Below are 25,198 nucleotides of genomic sequence, written 5' to 3'. Positions count from 1 at the left end.
AAGGTTGAATCGTGGATTTATAATATATATATTTTAGATATATAGTATATAAATAAATTTATATTTTTTGTATAATTGATTAATACAAATTATTTAATATTTTATATAATCTGCCACTTTCTTCTTTTGTCCCAAGTCCCAACAAATATTATAATCATATATATATATATAGTTAACTTATATATTTACATATTTAGGTATAATTGATTAATCTTGATCGTTGATTTGTTGAATCAATGGCAAAGATTTAGCCATTTTGGGCAACAAACCTAAATGCCTAGCAAACATATGTGCCGCCTCCCTCTCATGAGTTCTCTCATTCTCAAGACTCAAAAGTTCTCTCATCTCTGTCTCACACGGCCTCTTTCTACAATTGCAGTTTTTATCTCTCACCAATCTCACCATGCTACAGATCTTCATCTATCATACACTCTTCGTTATTTCAAATGAGTTCCTCAATTTTTTTCTTCGAATCGTTTCTCTCATTTTCTTTGATTCGTTTGCTGGTTCGAGACTTCAAATACAAAGGTGGAAGCCATGGGAGGTCTCACTATCTTCATCAAGGATATAAAAAGTCGACTTACCACTTAGACTTCTGTCGAAGAAGGTAAGAAGAAGAGGGGCAACTAAACCAGGCGGGTCACGGTTTGCATGGTTCACACTGTTCGCGCGGTCCAACGAACGATTTCGCGATTTCATTGCATATACGGTGTAAAAGAAGCAACAAACTGGCTAGGCCGCTGGTTCACGGGTTTGACGGTCCGATCAGCGGGCTGATCTGAATTTAAAAACTATAATCCCCTGTGGTCCCAACCATTTGTCAATAGAAGTCATCCTCCAAGATTGAACACAATTCCTGTGTATAGAATTGAAAGTTCCAGATAACTAATCAGGCCAAATAACCTGTGCGGTGAACAACATGCCACTGTAACTGAATGCAGCAAAGAGCACACAAAACCTTAGTTCATACCGTGAAGGGTTATTGGGCTGGGCTTTTCCGACTAATGGGACTTCAGCCTATTTGACACCTCTCATAATGGTGGGTCAGAGGTAAGGATGACATCTCGACCCGCCCCGATCTGATCTGTCCCGTCTTGCCCCAGTGGATTTTCCCCGACCCGAGGCTTGTGCAGGGTGGGGACGGGGCAAAAAATCTTGTACTCCACCAAAGTGAGACACTCATAGTTTTTAAAGCTGACCCGTGGATCAAACCATGTCGATTGGAGGTTCGAGGTTTTTGAGGTTCAACCGGTTCGATTAAGGTTGAACAGCGGATTTATAATATACTATAAATTAATATATATTTTAGATATATAGTATACAAATAAATTTATATTTTTTGTATTATTGATTAATACAAATTATTTAATATTTTATATAATCTGACACGGTCTTCTTTTGTCTCAAGTCCCAATAAATATTATAATCATATATATATATATAGTTAACTTATATATTTAAATATTTAGGTATAATTGATTATTCTTGACCGTTGATTTGTTGAATCTACATTCAAGTTCGAATCTTAGAATGTGCAATTCAATTTCTCAATTTTCAAAGATGTTGAATAGGTACGGTGCACACCAACTTTCATTTATATTTCAAGCCCATGAGTTCAGGTCCATCTGAATTTACACTCTGCTTGGGAAAAAAACAAAATCACCTCACAAATGGAAATTAAGCAGCAACTACATAACAAAAAGATAAGTTAAAGACGCATTAAAAGAAGGGGGAGAAAGTCAAGCACTGAAGATAAGTGACAAATATGCATTAAAAGAAAGTCGAGCACTGCTTTTTGAAAAAGAAATGACAAATTAACATGCAAACAACAAACCAGTTGACACATTGCCGCCTCCTCTATCTCTGTATATGTCACCGTTGGAGTTGCTGCTAATGTTCTTCATCGGCTCCAGTCTCATGTACCACTTTCCTTTTCATGCTTTTGGCCTCTTTCACCATTTCATAATTTCTTCTTCTTCTTCTCTGGCCTTCTCTTGTATATAATCTACATCTAGCTAGCCTTTTCAATTTATGGAGAGGAGCCTGCTGGTAATTCTGATGCTCCTGATCTTCACATGCTTTATTGGGATCTCTCAAGGGCAGCTCAGTGTGGGTTTCTATGGAGATTCATGTCCTCAAGCTGAGTCGACTGTAACTTCCGTTGTTCGCGAAGCCGTTAGCGACAATCCTAACATGGCTGCAGTCTTGCTCAGGCTCCATTTCCATGACTGTTTTGTTGAGGTTCTTTCTTCTTCTTCTTATCAATTTATTCCATTATAAAATGTAAAAAAAAAAATCACATCTTTTATAGTATTGACACGATCTGGTTAGGATAGATGAATTTATGAGAGGTGACTCTTTTCGCGGTTTTCTTGTGGTTTAGAGCGAGCAATTTCTTTAATGTGTTTGGACTGAGAATTTCAACAGAACGAATCGATCAATTCTGCTATGTATATAATGTAATGGAGATTGTTTTTGTGATTTGAACATGTTAGAATAATACATAGATATGATTTTTTATTTTTTAACTCAGGGGTGCGATGGATCGATTCTAATAGAGAATGGTCCAGACGACGAGGGACGAGCATTTGGTCATCAAGGTGTTGGGGGATTTGAAGTGATAGAGAAAGCCAAAGCCCAATTGGAAGCTGCTTGTCCTTCTATTGTTTCTTGCGCTGACATTGTGGCCTTAGCCGCTCGAGACGCCATAGCCATGGTAACACACAGATATATCAGTTATGATAAGAATCCCAACAACTGGTATTTCGGTTACCTCAATTGCTGCTGAGTTGCACGCATACATGATGTGGGATACGTAGAGTCCACGAATTCATTTGGATCTTGTGCGTCCAACTTAGCAGTTATGATAATAGCTTGGATACCAACGGGGTGGATTTTTATCATTTTCGTATATTTCTTACGTATTTGTGTTTGTGAAATTTGGATAGGCAAATGGACCAACATACCAAGTTCCGGCCGGGCGAAGGGATGGTCGAGTGTCGAATGTGTCCTTGGCCGCTGACATGCCTGATGTTAGTGATTCAATCCAGCAACTGAAAACCAAGTTTATAGACAAAGGACTCTCGCCAAAGGATCTTGTGGTTCTTAGTGGTAATAATACTACGCACTTCTCTTTCTAAACAAAGCCGTCTTTCTCTATGTACATATATATATTCATGCTTGTTTGGTGAATATTGTGGTTGGTGGTAACTCAAGTTCACGTGAGCATGAAATTAATCAATTCAATTTTCTTAGCATAAATATAGGGATAGAGAAAATTTGGATAACTTTCACAATGATAAGACACATAGTTCAAGAAAGTTTTCATGAGAGATTGATGGATAAGGGAACTCTACAATTCTTCATGAGTCAACAATGGTGTGGTGTAACACTTCTCCCATATCATTATATGAGTATTATATGGAATCGTATATTCTGATAATTGTAGAGTTTCGGTATATGAGATTCATACCCACATGAAACCCTAATGTCCTGAATTATGAGTAATGTGGTGAATCTCTCTTGGAGCAAATTATATGTATTCAAAAGGTCTTGAATTTGAGTTTGATTTCTGTTGAGTAATATCCTTGTGGTCACGCGTTGAGCTTTAACCCAATTTATCCTATCGTCAAGTAGAAATTTTTGTACGCATGAGCCTGACGGATCGAGTTTAGATCAGTTGTCCATAGGGAAGATTTGTTAGAGACACTAATGTCTATGGGTTATTAAAAATGAAAGCCATGTCCGTATGTACATTTTTAAATATAAAATTTAAATAATCAAGCATTAATTTTCAATTAATATTGCTAAAACCCCACAACAATGAATTTTATATCAAATTGTATGATTTTCTACAATTAATTTGTGGAAGTGATGAAATTAAATCTTGTGTTGAGCAGCTGCACATACAATTGGAACCACAGCATGCTTCTTCATGACAAAACGCCTCTACAATTTCGTACCCGGCGGAGGACCCGATCCATCCATAAACCCTAATTTCCTCCCGGAGCTAAAAGCGATTTGCCCTCAGAACGGAAATGTCAACGTACGACTACCAATCGATCATGGAAGCGAGCTGACATTTGACAATCAGATATTGCGCAATATCAGGGACGGTTTTGCAGTCCTGGAATCAGACGCCCGGCTCAACGATGATTTAGCAACTAAAAGTGTCGTTGAATCCTACTTTGGTCTACTTAGTCCTGTTTTTGGACCATCTTTTGAGACCGATTTTGTTGAATCCATCGTAAAGATGGGCCAGATTGATGTTAAAACTGGTTCGGAAGGGGAGATTAGGCATACTTGTTCGGCTTTTAATTGATTAATGTAATGTTTACTTAGTTAATCATGTCGTGTATATTCATATTTGATCATTCACAAATCATAATGTTACTGTATTGCTAACTTTGTGTCCAACACGCGTAAATAGTCTTAGTATAAAATTATTCGTTAATGATGTTCCACGATGTTTGGACTAATCCACCTTTTATCGTCAACTACTTCGTGACCTCGACAAGGGGTCGATAGGGGAAATATCTAAACTGATGCAGTCGAAGAAGATCTCAGCTGTCAAGTCTGAGGTGGTGTGGGAATGGAAGGAGAAGATCACGATCAAAGGGCTAGTGGCGAGTGCCATGTTGGGAACATTTTTATGCATCATTACACACTAGCTCAATCTGATTGTCGGAATCATCTCATCGCTCAATATAAGGATGAAATGAGTGCCCTTAGGACACTACATAAGGATGAAAAATATGAATTTGAAATCTAAAAAAAAAAGTATGTATTTTAAGTTTAAAAAATAAAATGATAATGTGTGCCCTTAGGCCACTAGATAAAGATGAAAAATGTGCATTGTAATATGAAAATGATGTATTTTAAGTTTTAAAAAATTAGATGAGAGTCTTCATCACACATGGTACAGTGTGATTTGTTGTATTGAATTCTTAACAAAATACCCTTAGGGCACACGATATCAATATCCATAAAAAAAATTAGACAAGAGAGTGTTCATCACATATGACATACTGTAATATGTTATAGTCAATTCTTAACAAATGTCTTTGAAACACCAGTTATCAATACCCTTATTAGATCACTAACTTTCATTTTAGTGATTAATTCCAACAAATATGATTATTAGTAATCATGGACAAGAGGGATGAAATTGTTGTACTAAGTAGTGAAACAAGAAGACCATAAATTAATTAAGGGTTGACCATTATTAAATCAGTCAACCAGATGGCCATTTTTATTCACGAACAAACTCCAACTCAACAAATTTTGCGCGTGTTACCACGCTCCCTGCATTCGCTTCGCGGCTTCTGACTGAGTTCTGGTCCCTCTTGCGATTTCATTACTCACTGCTCCTTGTTTTGGTAATCAAGAACACAATAATTACACAGAGACGGAGTCAGATAGTTCAAGGTTTGTTTTCTCAGATCTCTGTCTCGAGATACGATGTTGGAATACTCGAACGCAGTTATAAATTGATGTCAATTTCATATAATTATCTCCTCAGATCTCTTGTAAATCATTTGTGCTTGATGTGTCTATATATAAATGTCTGTATGATTTTATTCAAAGTGCGGAAGGATGTAGTTTTCTTGATGGGTTTTCTTTGATTTGATCGTAGATTGATAGCGTGCGACATGTGTTTGATTTACTGAGGGTTTGATAGTTTATTGTTTCGTTGGTAGTGTTAGGCCCTTTGTTCACTTGGTATCTGTTCTTGGTATGCAATCTCTACCGGTCCCCTTCGTTTTATTCTTTGGGGTGGGCATGCATTTGCTTTAGATTATTTTGGATGCAATATGAGGAGAATGGTTTTGGTCTTATAAGTTGGAGGCCGGCCGCAGCATATCTAAAGTGAAGGGTATCAAAAGTGGCTTCATATATGATAAACTAAGTTCTATTTCATCATCAGAAGAATAAATTTGGTTCCGCTGAAGAAAAAAGACGTTTTCATTCTTGTAGACTTGTAGTTGCACCCATTCTTTTTATACTGTGTCTGCCATTTGCATTTTTGCAATATTTGAGTTAGTCATTTTAACCTTGGTCACCAGCTCAGGGCACTCAAGTTATTTAGCCATCTTTTAGTCTTCCGCCTCCTTCCAACAGCTCTATCTTTTCTTTTTTTTTCATATTTAAGTTCTTAACCCTAGACAATTTGGGGTTGGCTACATTATTCCACGAGAGAAATCAGTTGGAATCCACTGTGTTGATTCTCCTTTGCCTTCCATTACAATCTAAAGCAGTGCTCTTTGCTAATCCTATCGCGTCCTTGTCCTGTCTTATCAACTCTCTTAGTGTACTGAAAGTCTGAAACTATGTTGTTCTGATTCTCATAACAATTAATCTTGCGCGCTATAATGCTCCTGTTTGTACATCCTAGGTGCCTTAATATTTTTTCCCTATTTCAAAAATGTCATTTTTGGTCTCCCTTTTCTGTTTTTAGTATCAGGTACTTTAATTTTAGCAACATTTCATACTCCCTGCCACGATGTCCACGTTCCAAGCAGTAAGCAACCATTTGTATTCTCCAGAAATATTTTGGTCTTTTTGGTTCTTCATTGAGCTGAATGGAAAAATGTCTCTGCAAATATTAGGTAAAGAGGTCGCTCATGTCCAGTTCTCATGCAAGTTCTTAATTCCAATTTTCCTGCCATGGATAACCAGAAGTACTTGCAAGGCATAACTCACAAATCTGTCCTGCATAGCCTGGATTAGTTGTCTTTTATCATGAGGCACTTAAATCATAATTAGTCTTTCTGAAGTATGCTGGAGTTATATTTTTCCTTGTGAATTTTTTCCTTGTCTTTACCATGTTAAATACATCAAGCGGCCAATGAGAGCCAATTTCTCATTTAATTGCACAACCATTAATTTGATTTGGAAATAAAGCCGTTTGTACCATGTGATTTACATGTCAACTTTACAGATTTTGGTACTTGTTTTTAAAAAAAGACAGATTTCAGTAATTGTTGCAGATTTACTGGAGTCTTAGGCTGTCCTGTTTTTTAAATAATTTATTGCTATAACCAGATTGTAAGTTCTAATTGCCTTCTAGCTCTAACAGGACCAAGAGCTTATATTTAAATTTTATATATGAACAAGAAATGACATTTGATTGTTGCTTCGGCACAATCGACTCCGTTTGTTCTTAAGTGGATTCGCACTTAAATTTTCCCAGGAGTTTTATTTATTGATCCATTAAATTTTGACTTCCACCAAGCTTGAACCCATAAATGTTCAATGTGACTTTTGGTCCCAATGAAACGCCTTGCTACCTACGAATGCTGTGTAGGTGGAACTAAAGTATTTCTGTCCATTTATTCTAGCCAATGGGTAAAATACAGAGTGTTATGTTGTAGTTACATCGTTGAGATGCAGAAAATTCATGTGAGGCATCAGTTTTTGAATGTGCTTTTGTGTGTGTTGGTGTGCCTGCTCGCATGTGGAAATTTGGACGAGAGGGAAGAGGATCAACTGCTTATTATTCCGGTTTTGTTCTAGGATTTACTTTTGCTTATGCTTCTTGAAACTTGGTTGTTTATGGATTTTGGTATGCACAAATATGTGAACATCAATTCTGTTGCAGGAAATGACTAGATGGTTCATGATGAATTGGATACTGACCTTTGTTTTATTTGGCTTGTACTTCACAACAAAAAGATAGCTGGGATTCGGGACCGTCCAAAGACCAAATATGAGCCTAGCATGCCTTGTTTGCCATGGCGTAGAAAGTCCGTCGCACTCTTTTAGGAGTTACTCTGTTTCAAGTTCAGATAATGAAGGAAGATGTTCTACCATTGCCAACTGCTTAACCAGGAACTCACTTCTTCCACTCCCAAGAGCTAATTCTTCAATCCCATCGACATCTAAAGTTACCCCTCAACCACCTTATCCTAGTAGTGGCGGAATGACAGGTCCCCCACGATTAGTCCGGAGCCGTGCTGTGAGCAGGGACCTAGTGAGAGACTGGAACTTTGATGATGTTCTGATGGAGCGTTAGTTTGTTAACTTCGAAAAGGGGAGCGGAGCGGGATCTCTTGGGATAATGTTAAAAGGGGGTAGGGGGATTTCTTGGGATAATGTTAGTATTGCATCTTTTGCGGCAGACCCAATTTTGTTGGGTTGGTTATCATGTTCTGTAACAAAATGACGATTTTGGAGAAAAATATTATGCTGCTCATAATTTTTGATTAGTACTTGAGAATGTGGATGAGCTTTAAACAATGGTAAATTCTCTCTCGCATACTAGGTGTTGAGGCAAAGGTGGTGACGGAAAAGAAAAATACTTTGCTTCAATGTAAACGGAAAATTTTTGTGCATGTGTGTGTGGATGTGATCGTTTGAGTTTAAACTCATATCAAATATGTAAAAAAAAATCGAATTTTTAAAAACTTTATGATATGATTCTCCATTAAAAAAAAATAAAATTAGCTGCTGCATGACAGTTGAGTCAAATATTTCCTGGACCTTTCCAGAACCTCCAACTCTGACAAAAGAAAAGGTCTTAATTGTCCCTTCAGTGCAGTACGTGAACATTCCCTCCCGCGCTGCAGTTTGAAAGTCGCACAAACTCGCCTAGTTCAAGGCATTTTTGGTGAAAGGTCTCGTCTGATCGGCATCGGTCGAAGGTGCGGTAAAGTCCTCAGTTCCCTCCCCCATCCCTCAACCATGTTTGGCATTCCTCACCCCTATCTCTTCTTTGTGACAATACCTCAAACACCTTGTCTACGACTACAGGTCACGCGAGAATATCTTCGTTGATCATCTGGTTCTAAAGCTGATTTCAGTCGGTTTGTATTGACATGAAAAAAGAAAAGAGATTGCTTCGCCATATGATTAAGGCTGAGAGAGAGGAAGTTCTAGGTAAATGGTATCAAAGACCCTGCTGTTTTTTTTCTTCCTGTTTTTGATTTTGCTGGATTTTTTTTCGACATTTTTACTGCTTATTGTCTGTTTCGCTTACCTTCTCTTTGGCTGCAATTGGAATCTTGATGCGGTTTTCATTCCAATTTATTTCTTTTACCCTCTTATGTTTTGTGCTTTTGTTGTGATGATATATTTACATGGTTGACTAAGATTATTTTCACAAGAAATTTATTATTTAAAATAAGAAAAAATGTCAAATACAAAAGGCATGCTTACTTGAACTATTGCTTGAAGCCTGTAATTCACCATTTGGACACAATTTTAGATACTGTTAGTCTATTAGATGTGGATATGAGTGCTAGAGTTGCAGATTTTGGGTCGGTGAAGCAGAATAGGAAATGGCAGTCTCTTATCGACGAGTCCTATTTTGTTATCATCTGGTAATGCTTATTTCAAAAAATTCATGGAGAGGAGAACAGTAGAAAGGTTTCTGCAACACATCAATATCTTGAATCTTGATTGCACTGCTGATATTGGTTAAACTGTTGTTTGTAATTGAAAGGTGAGACAGAGATTGCAGGGCTTGTATGTGGTATTTTGTCCTGCTAGCTGGTTAGCAACAAGCATAATGGCAGTTTGTGACTTGCATGCAAAGAGACTAATTGGCAAGCTACCTGTAAAGTTATTGCTGCGTATATCAAGTATGCGAAGACTGAGAAATAAAATGGCATGAGATCTCCAGCCAAGTAGTTGAATCATAAATCTAGTGCAGTGAGATTGGTGCAATTCATCAGAGATGCAGGCAAAGAACCAGTGACTCTGTTGTTATGAAGGCGCAAAATGCTCCAGTTTGCCCATCTTACCAGCATCTTTAGGGATTAAACCAGACGGTTAGAATAGAGCTCAAGTATCTTAAGGCTTGTGAGGTTGGCAATGTTGTCACATATCGGTGTGGAAAGGTCATTGGCAGGTAACTCGAGCTATCTAAGTTTTATGGTGCTGTAAATATCATCTGGAAGTGGTCCTGAAAGATAGTTGAAACCTGCTCGTAAAACCTTGAGTTTTGAACATGTCTCAAGTACAGGAGGTATCTGCCCACGAATATCATTGTAAGAGAAATCCATGAACCTTATATACCTGGAAGCTGATGGAGGCAGGAATGAGGCCTGTGAAGCTGATATTACTGGCTTTAAAACTGATCAAATTATCAGCTAAATGGAAGAAGGAAGATATTGTTGATATGCCTGGATTCTGAGCATGGTGGTAAAACACCTGTGAGACTGTTGTAGCTTAAATCAAGTCTCTAGTCGTTGTAGTGATGAAAAAGTCTTTGGGGAAGAGTCGACTAAGGTGATTGTGGGAAAGGTTTAGATGAGTTAGACGCTCAAGGTTCACCAGATTTATGAGGATGGTTCCCCTGATGCCTCTGTAGGGTAATAATATACTGGCAACTCTGCTGTTAGTGTCACAATAAATAGCTTCCTAGAGGCAGCAGTCTGTGGAAGAAGACTAATGCAAAGGAGGGGAAGCTGATATTTTGAGGGAGAATGACAATAGTGAGCCATTATCAAGTTAGTTGCTGACACGGTTAGCAGAGTAAAAATAAGATAGTAATAACAATACCAGAACCAAGGTTGACCTGGGCATGGCTTGGTTGATATTGCCTGGCTGTTTGGGTAAAACGCTCAGATATCCGATAGACAGTTTGATGCAGGAAAAAGTAGTAGACAGAAATCAGGAATAGCGAAAAAGGGATTTGAACGTATAGAATAGAAGAAGAGACGATAATAATCGACTCAAAGAGTCTCTAGGGTTGACCTTAACCTAATTACAAAATAGTTTGTAAGCTCTGAAATAACCATATCTCCAAAAATTCTGATATTTCTTCTTCCCATCTGCATCACAGTTTATTAAAGACTTAACAGAAGAAGATAGTCCACTGAAGATTACATGATGTATTTATGTAACCTACTGAGTCGACCAGAGGGCAATTAAGAGAAAAACCAACTGATAGACATTTTACACCGTGAGTTAACATCATAGACTGGGCAGAATATGTGTTATGTGTAAATTGTTTACTTTTGAGGTCGTATGTATTACTTTTCCAAGATCCAAAAACTTGGAACTCAAACGATGACTATATCATTGAATAGGTCTTTCACATATTTTTCTCTGATGTTTGACTTCCTATCTAACTGAGTTTTCCTCACACCCTTAGAACAGGAAAGGCCCTCTGGTCAACAAACCTCTGGTCATTTTTGATGATTTTTATATTATTTTGTTGGAAGGTGCCATGAAAAGTTTGCTTTAACTATGAACAGTTTTAAATATTGTATTTAGGATTAATGCAATGACAGACAGACACTCCATGTAATTTTAAATTGTTTCTGGATGGACTATGATGTGTAGCCATCTGCTATCTTTGTTTGCCATTTTGTGGAAGAATCTTATATTATTATAGTTGATGTCTTCAGCTAACAATTTGAGACATTAAGTTTCATTTATTTTCTTTTTATGCTTACGTATTCTATCAATTAGCACATGTACTTCTAGGATAAAAAGTTTCCTTTACCATTCTAGGTACCCACCATTGCACGGGGCTTCCGCTGTCAATGCAGGTTCAGGGATTCCGCTGTGAACGTGCTACCTCTACATGACAGTGAAACAAATCTACCACTAGGTAAGTAACTAGTTCATTCTTTCCTTTCTCATGTGGTGATGCATAACATTCTGGTTTCCCTTGAATGCTAAAATTAGTTCTTTAAAATTTGTCCTATTGTATCTGAATTACAACTTATTTGGAGTACTTAACTGCAGACTATTATTAAGTCAATCAAAGCAAGCCATTTACACTTGAATTCAAAAATATTTCCTTGTGACATGAGGAAAGTACCATTAGTTGGAATCTACAGAAAACAAATTAGTGTATTGGCAAGTAGAAGGAGTTAAATAAAACATCTAGATAAAATAAAGAAAATGATTAAATTTGAAGACCCGAAAAACAGTCTTAATCCCATTCCCAGAAAATCACTAATATCAGTCAAAGAATAACCTACATATATTCTTTTACTGATTCAACATGGTCATGGGCATGGCAAATGAATCTGTATAACATCTGTCTAAGTCTACTCTAAGATTGAGTTTTTGACCTTTTAGTAATAAATAATGTGAAAGGGGCATAATCCAGCCTGAAAAACTCCTGTAAAAAAAGGTTGACTTTCAACATATATTTCTGGTAATGATGTTGGAACATTGTCTAAAACGACAGCGCATACACATGTAGGTAAGTGTAACTCTAGTGCCTTGTGATAGCTTTCGAAAATGATAGGTACAGACGTACAGTGTCACCAAGGTTGTGGATATTTGAGATACACTGGATAAGTGGGAGACTGTAGTTAGATTTATAGATGGGTTCTGAGTCTCCAGTTTTTGGACCATAGTGTCTGTTGCGGACCCTACACCCGCTATGCTCCTACTGAGCTACACTGACACGTGTGTTGGGCTTGTAAAATTCTCTGATGAAAGTGGAGTTGAATTGAAGCAAAATTGACTGAACATATATATATCTATATCTCTATATATATATTATGCAGAATGTCTGCGCAGTTTGAGAGTGTGGTGTGTGATTGCATCACACATGACTCAATGCTTCCCTAAGCAGGCACCCACAAAATCACAAAAAGGAGAGGTAATGGGGTGTTACTTAGCATTGTGACACAAGACAACTACCAAATACAATCAAAATAGAAAAAGCTAAAAGGGCAACTAGGGAAGGGATGCTCATTACCCAACCAAGTTTACAGTGCTCATTGGGCTCCACCTCTTGTTCACGTTTTTGCCTTCTTTTCCACACTAATCTTTGCAACTTCAAATATCCTCATAAACTTATAACAAAAACCTCTCATGATAGTTTAAGTGCACAAATTGTCCACGCAATTAAGGTCAACTCGTTAAAACATATAATGATTAATAATTAGCATGTCATATAATTGCTTTCACATTGGATTTGGTTCATCCATTAATCTCTCTCTCACTTTTTTGGCTGTGGTTGCAGATTGTTTTGTCCACTTGTGTACACAACATTTTGGTGCCGGAATGTCTATGATTCTGTGGAAAAAGACGGTACGTACCAATACTGTTTTATCTATTTTGAGCAGTCTTGAGATTGATTTAGAATTGAAATTCATTCATGGAAAAAAAAAAAACTGTTGAGTTGTCAAAGGGCAATGAACAAATTATATCGCATGTACGGTATCATAGAAATTCTCATTTGGTGCCATTACAGAAGGGATTCATATGATACACATTAGAAGCATTTCTCAAGACATGATGGAATTTGAAGTGCCATGGGACTTGTGGCTACATCATTCCTTTTTTTGTGATGTTGAAGGCTTAGGCTACATAAAGCATTTTTGATTAGGGAACAATAACATATATTAATGTAATGTCTACATTTGGATATAAAGCCTTACATTGGACCACTAATTAATTTCACAATTTCTTATTCTTAACTCTAATTTGGCAAACTAATTTCGTCCATATCATCCAACGATAAGAAAATTTCGTCCAAGCAGGATAGTTCTCCACTATCATTGTCACCGCCCTCATTTTGCTCGGAAACTCGACAAATAACCCAATCCTGTTAATGCATTAAAGAAAGTTTAGAAGAATGTTTTACAGAATAGCTTATAATGTAAACTGTTCATTTATGAAAGAAAATGAGAGCACTAACTTTCTTTGAGCTTTCTCTTCTTGAAGATGATCTACTGCTAGAACCGCGGTCAGATAAGCAATACTCTTCCATAATCCAATTAGTTTTGATTCCGGAAGGAGCTTCACCTGCATAGAACACAAGGTATTTCTTGTTTCCAACTTTCTTGCCTGCACTTGTGAGAACCGATTCATTGCTGCCTATTTGTTCCCAATACCCATTGCCTGTGATTCGATTCAGCGACCTCCGGCTATAGTAGTACCATTGGTTCCCCTCACCAAGAGCTTTCCCTATAAACAATCAAATTAAGCAAACTGTCACATCTAGTTATAAATTATGCTTATGCATGTATATATACATGCAGGTGTGTGTGCGTATATATAATACCTTCTAGCTCCCAAGGATCATAAGGATAGAGATCAAGATCAGGGATGACATCAGGATGGCAAGGCAAGAGCGTGGCCTTCCTGTGAAGAAAATGGACGAGGAGCTCTTCGTCAGTCGGGTAGAATCTGAAACCTGGTGGTAGATTAACATTGTTGCTACCCATTTCAAGTGTCAAGTTGATATTGCACAGAATGATAAGAAGAAGAAGAAGTGAATTAAGAACTGGTTGAATGAACGATGTCAAGTTTTGTGTGATATATATATATAATGTAAACAATGGGTAGGAGTCTAGCCGCTAAGAAAGAGAATGGGAAGTGACGTGAAAAAGAAGTTGGGTTGATCACAAATCACACATGTTTGAGGGAGTTTAAAGCATTATTTTTTCCAGTGTTTTGGCATACATCTCTATCTATAGCTATATCTATATCTATCTATCAATGTATTTATATATATGATTATAGATACGCACGGGGTGTCTGCCTTCAACTTGGTGTGGGTAACGGAGCGGCTTCTTAGATACTTCCAAGTAACGGTATCTACAACTGAAAGCCCTGTTTAGTCTGCGGCAGATTCAGTTTTTATTGGCTTATTCACATTGTTTATTTATTTACTTTTTTTTATTAGGAATTATAGTAGTGTGGGTCATCATCACTACTTCATGCTTATATCATGCACTTGCTGTCATCCACGTGGCACACATGAATATGGGTTTGGTCATAAACCATAAAATAGATATATCTATATATGTATAATTGGTAGTATAATAATATATAGTATACCCTATGACTTTGTATATAAGATAGTATACAAGTTGAAGGGGTAGCCTCTAATGCATGCATCTCTCCTGCAAGAAGTGTAATCAATGGTTTTGAACAAATGAGATGGACACATGCACCCAACAAACAACAAAATGGTTAGAGAGCAATCAACTGTTTCTTAGTTCTTAGGACACTGGAGTTCCAATTGAATTTCTTCTGCCCCACATGGACAAAAATAAATTATTAACTAATTATTAAGTCTTAGAAAAGAAAACAAAATGAGAGCAGACAAAAAGCCCAGGAAATGAACTTAACATTGAAGGACTACTTTGCTTACGATTTGTCCAAGTCTATATATATATATATATATATATATATATATATATATATATATATATATATATATATATCAAGTTCTCATTTATGAATCTTAATATGAATTTGTAAAATATTTAATCAAAAATGGGAATTCGAACCTTGGTCAGGGTGATACACACCATCTTTACCACCCCTACTAATAACTCGGGTGTACCTAAGATACATACTTGGATAGAAGTGATAAAGAAAGAAATCAAGTATATAAAGTCGTTCAAAAGTTCTTAAGGATTCACTTAGTTCATCCTAAATTATTTCCAATAAATGATTTGAGTAACTATGGTTGATATTTTCTTGAGCACAGGTTCCTGAACAACCCTGGTAATATAAAAACACAATAATTTCCTAACTAGGGCTTTCCAACTGGTATATTATCCCTAATCATGAATGTTTAGATTGAAAGATGAAGAATGACAAAAAATGTATTCTAAAGAGATCCTGCACGTTCAAATATGGTCCAATACTCCAATCCCACAGAAAGTGGTGGCAGCAGCCAAGCAAAAATATATACAGTTCGCTGATGTGACTGCATTGCTCGGCTGCCATGCTGAAAGGGCCACCGAGGGTTAGATAGTTTTTCTAGTTTGATGATGATGAAAACATGGTGTCATGGCATTTCCTAAGGTGCATATGCAACTACAAGTCTCGATCAGTTTTTTGAACAAAATCCTAATCTGCTAGAAAATTTTCAAAGTTATCATATTTGCCTATTTGGGATAGGGAATCCAATCCACCATTCAAATATCACATGAGAAAATGCTAAAAATCCCAATATCTTTTGCCTTTAATTATTCCAAATATTGAAATGAATGCACATTATCCAAATGAAATTGTGTGCGTCCATCTCAACATTTGAGATAACTGGGATACGCACGATTTCTTATTCACACGCCCTCCATCAGTCATCACTAAAGCACCTTGGAGGACGTGAACAAGAAAAGAGAGATAGAGAGAGCGAAACAAAGCAGGGCATTCTATTAGAATAAATAGAAAAACACCACAAAACTAACAGATAACAACAACTTATGCTTGCTTCATAAGCTTCAAAGGTAAACATTTCTGCTTGGACAGCATTGATTAATATTATTGTACCTAGAAATCCTAAACCACGCCAACATCACAACAGGAATGTCTCAAGATATTACTAAATTCAGCTAATCAAACTGTTGTCGAAGGTGCATCTCCGTCTCACTCTTCCAAGTAGCGTGAGATGATTGGCCCTTCATCCTCTTGCTCTTTTCTTTATCTTTGATTGCAGATCCCTTCTTTTTCAGATCTTTGCTTGTTTCATCAAGAGGGGCCAGAGGGCGGTCATTACACAATGGGCAGACCATTCCACGTACACTGGTGTAGGTTTTAGGAACTCTACAATGCAGGCACATCCTACATAATAAATAACAGACTCATAAGTACGCTAACATGGTTTAGGATTTAGGGAGGGGGGTTTGAAGGACTTAAAGCAGCAGGTGAGGTCCTGCAGCACAAGCAACTGTTTTGGGATATATTTATGTTGAGTTACCACATGATTTGAATCCTGCATCAACAAATGGTATCAGAGCGCACGAATTTGCTCTTGGCGACCTTGAATACTAGAATAAAACCATAAAATGCACACACACACACACGTGTTTCAAGTGGACTCATGACACAACCATGTGGTCATAGACATATGTTTGGATGGTAGAAAACAATGAGAGCGGTGATGCATGACAGGTACATGTGATTCGGTGTTGTTGGAAATTGATAACAAAAGAATAATATATAAATGAAGTTAGAAACAGTGTCATAGGGGCCAACAGATTGCTTGGCATTATTGGGACATACGGAAGAGTGTAAGATATGGATTATCATGTGGCTTGGCAGTTGATATTAATAGGACATTTAGAAAACTTTATAAATGGCTCTTAAATGAGTCATTATCATTATCCAAACAATGACTCGAATGCAAATTTGTTTGGTCCCAATTCCCAAACAATACCTATCAAGAATGATTCCTGCGATAAGTTGAGGAGGAACACTTTCCGACTGGGAGACACCGGTCCGACTCGAATGACAAGAAGAGTCTTGTTTAGATATGCTTGGGGAGAGGGATCGCTTTAACCGTCTCAGGTTTACCCATGCAAAGTACTGGATTTCGCTTGTTCCAAAAAGTTGTAAACATGAATGTCCCATAGGCTGAAGCCTAAATGTACAAGGTGGTGTCCAAACATGCTATCAATGCCTCGCATATGAACTGCACATGAGGCTCCCCATTGCCAATCACTCCAAGAGATATTTATTCATTTGATTGTTCAAAATTTTCAGCCTATTTCAGGGATGACGGGAATTGCGGGGCTTGAGGGCAAAGTGGTGAGGGGCCTTGTTTAGAGTAGCAATCTTGAACTCTCACACGTACAACAAGATAAATAAACTATTTCTGGTCAAAAGACTACGCACAGCCGTGGTATAACAAAAGACAGAACATAAAATTGTGTTCATTAGCTTGGGAAAAGACAAGAAATCTACCTTAGTAGCTCTGCAGCATCCTCTGCATTAGGATTGGTTGCAGTAGGCGCACGCTTTACTCCATTTGTCATAGTTGGCACAGACAACGTTGCATGTTGATTGCTCTCGATATCACTCCTCACTCGTTCATGAACTCCAACCAGCTGAGGTTTTGCTTCCACAACAGCACCTATAAAAAGAGTATCAGGACTAGAACCATCATGATTCATATCTTTGTAAGTTTGTAGCCAATAGTAATAATAGGAAAAAAGAAGAAGAATATCACAAGAACAAGAATGGGAAAAGCCAATGGTGCATGTATTGTAAGTACAAAATAATATGTAAAATTTCCAGCAGTGAATTTTAATATGTCGTGCAATTAACATTTAAAGCACCAATATGCAGAAAAAATATTGCTTAAAATATTGCTTAAAGCACCAATGTGTTCAACTTTGTAGGACTTTTGAATACCACTTAATTGTAAAAAATCTGGACGTGATTTTACCTTCTAATAAGAGATATTACATGAGTTGTACATAGGAAGTATGGGTACGTTACTTATGGGGTCAACACTGAGTCAGATTTCCCCACCTGCAAACTATTTAGCAGGGAAAGCTTAATAGCTAACAGAGTTTTTTGAATGCTATAATAGCTAACAAAGTGAGTGCTTCTGTTGTTTTTCCTCTCTTGAACAACTAAGAATCGACGACGTAAAAATACAGGGGAAGCCACCCTATACAAGGGATTACAACATGGAGGAGGAGAACACATCCAAAACAATAAAAAGGATTTCATCACAAACGATAGTGTCTCCCCAAGACAAAAGCAAAGCGAACCCAACCGTCTATGCTTGACAGTTTGTATTTGATTGGGGTTTCCTCCCATTTGATGACACACACAGTCTTCCTAACATATTTATAGTACAAAATGCTTAGTACCTCTGCACAAGCACAACATTCTCCCATTTTTTGGTCACCCATGCTTTTTCCTTGTAAAGGGATCAGCAACCCTCACAATCCTTGATGATTATGCAAAATGGTATCTCATAGCCTCACACCCAAGAGAATTATACACACCCCAAGTCCAGGAGAACTTTTTTATCCTAGTCGATACTCAAAAGTATATTAAAAACCAAAATAATAAGTCGATAAAAACAATCTACATTAGATAATGGTTTCAAGGTTTCAAGGAGGCCAAAGGCGTTAATAAGAAATCAAAATTGGTAACCATCATGCACCACCAACTTTACACCAAATGACCATGCAAGTCTTTTTCCCTGGTTCGCATAACTCAAACATGCATACAAGAGATCATCAGCGCATAATATATACCAAGAAAACTCAAATTACAAGTGAGTATGAAAAATACAGGAAAGGTTACAACCAACAATGACATCATGAAGATTTTGAACATTCAACATTCATTAAGTAGTAATAGCTTATCAGTTTATTTAAAAAGATAAATATTGCTCTTATGTCACAATAACCTAATTTTGCTCCTCCACAAATCCCAAAACTTCTTATCCGTGGTTAAAGTTCTTAAGGTTTTAAAGTTAATTTTATTCGATAATGAAAACAAAGAAAGAAAAACAAAAATGTAGCCATTACATCTGATAAAAGGTAGAATACTCTCTCTCTCTCTCTATATATATACTCATACCAAACTTTCACACCAGAAAAACAAGCAGAAGAAAAAAATCATAAGATGTTAGGGCAATAATATGAGGAATTTACCAGTAGGCAAATCTTTTTTCTCCCTGCTGATCTTCCGCCTGCCATGCTTCCCTTTCCCATCTATTGAGGAAGCATGGTCTTCAACACAATTGTTCAGAAACTCTGGCGGCCCTGAAATCTCCAATAAATTGAACAAAAAACAATGCAAAAATATCAGATTAATAAGCAACCACATATGCCTGACTTTCTCGCTTTCAACAATTCTACTTTTTCCCTTAGGTTGAGAAGGAGAGAATTACTTCGGAGAAGGCGTCGAGCGCTGAAGGTAGGTCGGATCTAGAGGAGGCTACGGAGTGGTCGACCACGGATTTGTAGGAACGAGGAGCGGAGGAATCGTGGTAGATTTGGTCGCCTTCGTCGTCCGAAGAGTTGTGGAATTTGAAGTCCTCCTTCGATTCATCTTCTTCTGGGGAAGAATAGCCTCCGAGGAGCGACAAGCTCATTCTCCGCTTCTGGACTAAAAAGTTCAATCCACTCTGTCTGTTCTCTATCGAGACCGAAGTCGTATATGATTTTTTATTTTCAAATACACCCCTGTAACTATTGTATCTCTGTAAAGTAACCCCTCAACTACCGACATATGAAGAGTGACCCATTCATTTGTGACAAGCTTGCTTATACACCCCTCCCTCCGTTTTACAGTAAAGTTACCGTTGTATGGTTCCTTAACAGAGGCGTCGAGCACGTAAATCACCTTAACCTTTCCTGCAATCACCACAGTGGACCTTTTCCTCAAGGATTCAATTCCTCACTACATGAACTTGAGATACTTGATTGAAGTTATAACAGTCTCTCTGGTGTTTTTCCAGCCTTTATCAGATCCAGGCATATCAAGAAAATAGATGTATCCAGTAATAAGTTCGGCGGGGTGATACCATCTGTTTTCTTTCTGAATGAAGCATTACCAGATGATGACACCATGGAATCGGTAAGTAGTTTCCAAAGTTTACAGGTTTTAACATTGTCTCGTTGCCAACTCACTGGTCAAATACCAGCTTGGCTGGCGAAGCTTAGAAAGCTAAAGGTCTTGGATCTTTCTGATAACTATTGCAGTGGCCCAATTCCTAGTTGGCTAGAAATTCTACTGAGCATTTACTACATTGACTTATCGTATAACTTCATATGGGGTAACCTTCCTGAGCTGCCTGCATTGACAACAATAAGTTCAGAAGACGACAAGAAGTATGCATGTATTCAAAAAGGACAACCAGGGGCATAGTATGAATTGATGGAATATGTAAGAAAACTGTTTAACGACCTAGAATTTCTAATGCCAGAAACCTAATTGAAGTGCCTATTACCCCCCACAAAGCCAATAAACCTGCTAGACTCTGCATGCATGAACAACACCAGACTATTATTATCGTCATAGTTATCACTTATCATAAGTGGGAGTATCTTAAAACTTGATATTGCCAACTTAATCCTGTATTGGAAATAAGTTAAAATAAAGTAATAAACTATGAAGAACTTTCCCCTTCAAGTAAAATAATGCAGATCAGAATCATTCTCGATTTGACTTGAGTTTCTTTCCAAGAGGAAACCTATGTTAATTCATTTCACACAAGATTATAAGATTGAAAGAAAATGGACAGAACCTTTCAATCGTCTGACAGCGGCTGATTTCCACACATTGTTGCCTTTCCATGTGCTTTGACAATGAAAATGAAGTCAACACTTGCTTGCTTCAGTCAAAGTTAAAACAGATCGATCCCATCTGTATAAGATTCCATATGTCAGATTCAGATATGTATTTGAGCAATATTGAAATTATTCCATAATAAATAAATTAAGAGAACAGATGGCAATAAGCCAAAGCTCATCCAGACCATTAAAAAAGCCATAGAGCATCTACTAATACATTGATCAGCTATTTTTTCCAAGTATAGGTCACAGTTGAAACAAGCATTTCAGTGATACTGAAATGAAACTTCCAACAAAAGAATATACAAACCCATCAGAAAGCTATAGATGTAACAGCATTCACCATTAGGAGGATGCAAATAAAACTCAATTAGATAGGAAACCACAGAGAAGGCCATTGTTAACATTTTTATGGATATTTGGGGGAGCCCACATTAATGGAACTAACATTGGGTTCATTTTGCATTGGATGAAAGCCCATTTGTCAAAAGCAATGACTAAAGAGACTAAGTTCATCCAATGCTTTATAAACCATTCACATATCTTGTAAATTCTCCATGTGGAATCTTGAGCAGAGAATCACAACTCCAACAGGCATGAAGAAATATTTAATGATGTAGTCATAATTTAGATTCCAAGTGCTTTGGTCATCAATGATCATCTTGGAACGAGTCAGACAATACCAGAGGCCTCAAAAGTAAACAACTCAAATAATTCATAGAATTCCATGCAAGTGATGTTAATTTATTAGTTGATGAAGAGATCAATAAGAGCACTAGCAAGAGCTTTTGAAAATATAAATGTATAGAGGATAATATAATAAAACAGGGCAGATGGCAAAAAACTCAAACTTCATCCAGAACAACTATAAATAACCAATGAGTATCAGAGGATTTAGACAGCTAGTTCATGGATTCCCTTTTCACTTCAGGGATGCTACAAGTAACCGTCCAACATAAGAATATAGCAAAACTTTATCAGATAGCTAAAAAAGTAAAGAATTGTATTGAGGGTGTGAGAAAATCTCAAGTGGGTAGGAAACCATAGACAAAAAATGAGTGAATATGTAATGATAATAGTCATCATTCAAATTCCATGTCCTTTGATCATCAATCACCATCTTGGAAAAAAAAATCCACATAATACCACTGGCCTATTAAAATTCCATGTCCTTTGATCATCAATCACCATCTTGGAAAAAATCCACATAATACCAATGGCCAAAAACTCTATGTCCTTGATGATCAGTGATCACCATCTTGAAAAAAATCCACATAATATCAATGGCGTAAAAGTTAAAACATATTATACAATTCAGAAAACTCAGGTCAAACGGAGTAGATATCAGTCTTTAACTAGCTAGGGAATCTTCATCTGTTTGGATAAATGTCAGAGTGTTTTGGCGGGTTGATATCTAAACCATATGCCATGCCTGAGTTGATCATGGTTCCAGTGTTCTTACTACTATTTGGCTTTTACACTCTTAGTCATGCCTGCAACCAACTCGATCATGACTCACTATTTTCGCTTTCCCTCAATGTATCAGCTTCCCCTGCGTTGAATTGGTCTTCTTCCACAGACTGCTGCCTCTGGGAAGGTGTCCATTGTGATAGAAACAATAGAGTTTCCACTCTACGGTTACCCTCCAGAGGCATAAGGGGAGCCATCCCTATAACTTTTGCAGACCTCGAGCACCTAACTCACCTCAACCTTTCCCACAATCACCTCAGCGGACCTCTTCCGCAAGGATTCTTTTCATCCCTGCATCAACTCGAAACTCTTGATTTAAGCTATAACAATCTCTCTGGGGTTCTACAACCCTTTTTGAGATCCAGCCATATCAAGAGCATAGATGTATCCAGCAATTACTTCGAAGGGGTAATACCATCTTCCTTCTTTCAAATAGCTGAAAATTTGATTCGTTTTAATGCCAGCAACAATACCTTTTCAGGCCCCATTCCTACCTCTATGTGCAATAATTCATCAAGGTCTATCAGGATCCTAGATTTCTCTTACAACGATATTAGTGGCCAAATACCTCCCACTCTTGGGAAATGTTCAAAACTACAAGTTTTGCGTGTAGGTTTCAACAGTCTCTCAGGACCAATTCCCAATGATATTTACAGTGCTGTAGAACTTATGCAACTCTCTTTACCTGTCAATTACATTTCTGGATCAATTGGTGAGGCCATAATCAACCTTGTCAACCTTAGAACTCTTGAACTATATTCTAACCAACTGTCTGGTTTAATCCCCAAAGATGTTGGTAAGCTATCCAAATTGGAGCATTTTCTGCTCCATATCAATAATTTCAGCGGTTCCTTGCCTGCTTCCCTCATGAACTGCACCAATCTCATTGTACTGAATTTGAGAGTCAACCAATTAGGTGGAGATCTCACGACGTTCGATTTCTCCACACTCACTAATCTTCAGACAATAGACCTTGGAAACAATAAATTTAGTGGTAACTTACCAGTCAGTCTCTTCACATGCAAGTCTCTGATCACTGTTAGGCTTGCCGGCAACAAGCTAGGTGGACAAATCCCTCCTGAAACACATGCTCTGCAATCCCTGTCTTTCATTTCACTTTCAAACAACAGCTTGACTAATATAAGTAGTGCCATCAAGATATTGATGCTTTGCAGGAAACTTTCTGTTGTTATACTCACCAAGAATTTTGAAAATGAAGCGTTTCCCGATGACGACAGCATAGGATTCACAAATGGGTTCCAAAATCTACAGATTTTGGCTTTGGGTGGCTGCCAACTCACTGGTCGACTGCCAGCTTGGCTGGCAAAGCTTAAGAAGCTACAGGTTTTGGATCTTTCTGTCAACCAAATCACAGGTGCAATTCCTAGTTGGTTAAAGAGCCTGCCAAGCCTTTTCTACATAGACTTTTCCGGTAACTTCATGTGGGGTGGATTTCCCAAGGAACTTGCTGAACTGCAAGCCCTGACAGCTGTAGGGGGAGAAGAAGACAGCATTGACAGGAGTTACTTAGAATTGCCTGTCTTTGTCATGGTCACTACTAAGTCTAATCAACAATATAATCAACTTTCCCATTTTCCACCAGCCATCTACCTCAGAAGCAACAGTCTTAGTGGTGATATTCCCATTGAGATCAGTCAGTTGAAGCGTCTTCATGTGCTGGATCTCAGTAATAACAACTTCTCCGGTATCATCCCAGAGGAAATGTCCAAGCTCACTAACATGGAGAAGTTGGACCTCTCTGGAAACCTTCTATCAGGTGAAATTCCAACATCACTTATAAGTCTCACCTTCTTGTCCTCATTCAATGTTGCAAGCAATGATCTTCAAGGATCCATACCATCAGGAGGTCAATTTGATACTTTCCCCAGCTCCAGTTTTGAAGGTAATCCAGGGTTGTGTGGTCCAGTTGTAAATCGCCCTTGCACTTACCAACCAGAAAATGAACATCCCATTGTTCCTGAAAAGTGCTCCAAGAACACACTTGTTTTGGGACTCATTGCTGGACTTGTCTTTGGGTTTATTGTTGGATCTGCTGGTGGATTACTGTTCCCTATCCACAGGCTAAAATTCCTGTCACGTTGTAAGATCCAAATGCCTAGAATTAGCAGAAGAAGTGATTTGTCTTCCTTCGGCTAGCTGTTTGATTTCGTCATTCCACGGTCTGTTCATAACAGAGGGAAATGAAATGTAATGCAAGGGAACTACTGACAAGACTAGAGTAAGTTAGGGCTCTCGGAATTCAGATGAAAATCTAGATTTTTAGCAGAAGTTAATGCCATTGTTCTGAACGCCCTTCATCTTTTTTGCCTTTTCTTGTACTTTCTTGTTGTCTTTTGAATTGTAGAGCTGTCTTTATGAAGAAAAAGGCTTCGTTTGTTATTCAATTAGCTGCAAAACCATTATGTAGTCCTCAATTTATTTAGTATCCGAAGCGCAACCTATCCACCCTACCATAGGAGATGCATTCATATACTGCCTTTAATGTCTTGGGCACATTCCTATTCTCTATTGAGCTACTAAACTCCAACAGAAAGCTACTTTGCTACACAAAAAGCTGTATTTCCTCCTTTAGCAATGATAGAAGGTTTTAAAAGCATCCTTGATCAGGAAAATCAACCTTCAAAAATGAAAGAAAAAGGTTTTAAAAAAACTTTAAGCTATGCAATCAATTAACTAAACACAATTCTTTACAATTTCTTCTGTACATAAAACCCCATTGCTCCAATATGACAGAA

The 25,198-nt window shown here is 37.6% G+C and overlaps 6 protein-coding genes and 1 long non-coding RNA gene across 9 annotated transcripts; 5 read left to right on the top strand and 2 right to left on the bottom strand.

Moving 5' to 3' along the window:
- The first annotated feature begins 1,882 nt into the window (after positions 1 to 1,882).
- LOC119983158 (peroxidase 43) lies at positions 1,883 to 4,371 on the top strand. Its single transcript, XM_038826850.1, has 4 exons — positions 1,883 to 2,241; positions 2,534 to 2,716; positions 2,949 to 3,111; positions 3,900 to 4,371. Exons 1-4 carry the CDS (start codon positions 2,032 to 2,034, stop codon positions 4,319 to 4,321), a joined length of 978 nt encoding a protein of 325 aa, XP_038682778.1. The 5' UTR covers positions 1,883 to 2,031; the 3' UTR covers positions 4,322 to 4,371.
- A 901-nt stretch (positions 4,372 to 5,272) lies between these two features.
- On the top strand, positions 5,273 to 8,238 carry LOC119982256. 2 transcript variants are annotated; one of them, XM_038825546.1, is made up of 2 exons: positions 5,273 to 5,427; positions 7,675 to 8,238. In XM_038825546.1, exon 2 carries the CDS (start codon positions 7,709 to 7,711, stop codon positions 8,012 to 8,014), a length of 306 nt encoding a protein of 101 aa, XP_038681474.1. In that variant the 5' UTR covers positions 5,273 to 5,427; positions 7,675 to 7,708; the 3' UTR covers positions 8,015 to 8,238. The 2 variants fall into 2 exon arrangements, with proteins under 2 accessions (XP_038681474.1, XP_038681475.1); XM_038825547.1 differs by having other exon boundaries at positions 5,290 to 5,427; positions 7,601 to 8,238.
- A 215-nt stretch (positions 8,239 to 8,453) lies between these two features.
- LOC119982295 lies at positions 8,454 to 14,097 on the top strand. 2 transcript variants are annotated; one of them, XR_005464337.1, is made up of 6 exons: positions 8,454 to 8,647; positions 8,752 to 8,877; positions 11,461 to 11,560; positions 12,935 to 13,002; positions 13,639 to 13,735; positions 13,956 to 14,097. It is a non-coding gene; the product is annotated as an uncharacterized LOC119982295 (long non-coding RNA). The 2 variants fall into 2 exon arrangements; XR_005464336.1 differs by having other exon boundaries at positions 8,468 to 8,642.
- Positions 13,135 to 14,235, bottom strand: LOC119982294 (NAC domain-containing protein 104-like). The gene is made up of 3 exons (XM_038825596.1): positions 13,979 to 14,235; positions 13,613 to 13,881; positions 13,135 to 13,519 (listed from the first exon to the last, which is right to left on the bottom strand). Exons 1-3 carry the CDS (start codon positions 14,139 to 14,141, stop codon positions 13,394 to 13,396), a joined length of 558 nt encoding a protein of 185 aa, XP_038681524.1. The 5' UTR covers positions 14,142 to 14,235; the 3' UTR covers positions 13,135 to 13,393.
- A 1,828-nt stretch (positions 14,236 to 16,063) lies between these two features.
- LOC119983065 lies at positions 16,064 to 19,834 on the bottom strand. Its single transcript, XM_038826723.1, has 4 exons — positions 19,568 to 19,834; positions 19,329 to 19,446; positions 17,617 to 17,785; positions 16,064 to 16,494 (listed from the first exon to the last, which is right to left on the bottom strand). Exons 1-4 carry the CDS (start codon positions 19,769 to 19,771, stop codon positions 16,266 to 16,268), a joined length of 720 nt encoding a protein of 239 aa, XP_038682651.1. The 5' UTR covers positions 19,772 to 19,834; the 3' UTR covers positions 16,064 to 16,265.
- A 74-nt stretch (positions 19,835 to 19,908) lies between these two features.
- On the top strand, positions 19,909 to 20,547 carry LOC119981943 (tyrosine-sulfated glycopeptide receptor 1-like). The gene is made up of 2 exons (XM_038825082.1): positions 19,909 to 19,969; positions 20,138 to 20,547. Exons 1-2 carry the CDS (start codon positions 19,909 to 19,911, stop codon positions 20,545 to 20,547), a joined length of 471 nt encoding a protein of 156 aa, XP_038681010.1.
- Positions 20,548 to 21,808: 1,261 nt separating this feature from the next.
- LOC119983064 (receptor-like protein 2) lies at positions 21,809 to 25,058 on the top strand. Its single transcript, XM_038826722.1, has one exon. The coding sequence runs from the start codon at positions 22,359 to 22,361 to the stop codon at positions 24,597 to 24,599; it is 2,241 nt and encodes a 746-aa protein (XP_038682650.1). The 5' UTR covers positions 21,809 to 22,358; the 3' UTR covers positions 24,600 to 25,058.
- The last annotated feature ends 140 nt before the right edge of the window (positions 25,059 to 25,198 follow it).

Source organism: Tripterygium wilfordii, chromosome 17, assembly GCF_013401445.1.
Source record: "Tripterygium wilfordii isolate XIE 37 chromosome 17, ASM1340144v1, whole genome shotgun sequence".
In the NCBI taxonomy this organism is placed as follows: domain Eukaryota; kingdom Viridiplantae; phylum Streptophyta; class Magnoliopsida; order Celastrales; family Celastraceae; genus Tripterygium; species Tripterygium wilfordii.
This window is presented reverse-complemented; position numbering and strand designations above follow the sequence as displayed.

Bases quoted from the DNA above. Each gene is read 5' to 3' on its own strand.
- LOC119983064 (XM_038826722.1), top strand. From the start codon at position 22,359: ATGTCAGAGTGTTTTGGCGGGTTGATATCTAAACCATATGCCATGCCT.
- LOC119983158 (XM_038826850.1), top strand. From the start codon at position 2,032: ATGGAGAGGAGCCTGCTGGTAATTCTGATGCTCCTGATCTTCACATGC. The intron at 2,242-2,533 runs GTTCTTTCTTCT...TTTTTAACTCAG, and splicing joins TCCATGACTGTTTTGTTGAG to GGGTGCGATGGATCGATTCT. The intron at 3,112-3,899 runs GTAATAATACTA...TGTGTTGAGCAG, and splicing joins GGATCTTGTGGTTCTTAGTG to CTGCACATACAATTGGAACC.
- LOC119982256 (XM_038825546.1), top strand. From the start codon at position 7,709: ATGAGCCTAGCATGCCTTGTTTGCCATGGCGTAGAAAGTCCGTCGCAC.
- LOC119982294 (XM_038825596.1), bottom strand. From the start codon at position 14,141: ATGGGTAGCAACAATGTTAATCTACCACCAGGTTTCAGATTCTACCCG. The intron at 13,882-13,978 runs GTATTATATATA...GATTGTTTATAG, and splicing joins TGATCCTTGGGAGCTAGAAG to GGAAAGCTCTTGGTGAGGGG. The intron at 13,520-13,612 runs GTTAGTGCTCTC...ATGCATTAACAG, and splicing joins GAAGAGAAAGCTCAAAGAAA to GATTGGGTTATTTGTCGAGT.
- LOC119983065 (XM_038826723.1), bottom strand. From the start codon at position 19,771: ATGAGCTTGTCGCTCCTCGGAGGCTATTCTTCCCCAGAAGAAGATGAA. The intron at 19,447-19,567 runs GTAATTCTCTCC...AATTTATTGGAG, and splicing joins CGCTCGACGCCTTCTCCGAA to ATTTCAGGGCCGCCAGAGTT. The intron at 16,495-17,616 runs GTAGATTTCTTG...TTTATTATGTAG, and splicing joins GATGCTGCAGAGCTACTAAG to GATGTGCCTGCATTGTAGAG.
- LOC119981943 (XM_038825082.1), top strand. From the start codon at position 19,909: ATGAAGAGTGACCCATTCATTTGTGACAAGCTTGCTTATACACCCCTC. The intron at 19,970-20,137 runs GTAAAGTTACCG...GTGTTTTTCCAG, and splicing joins ACCCCTCCCTCCGTTTTACA to CCTTTATCAGATCCAGGCAT.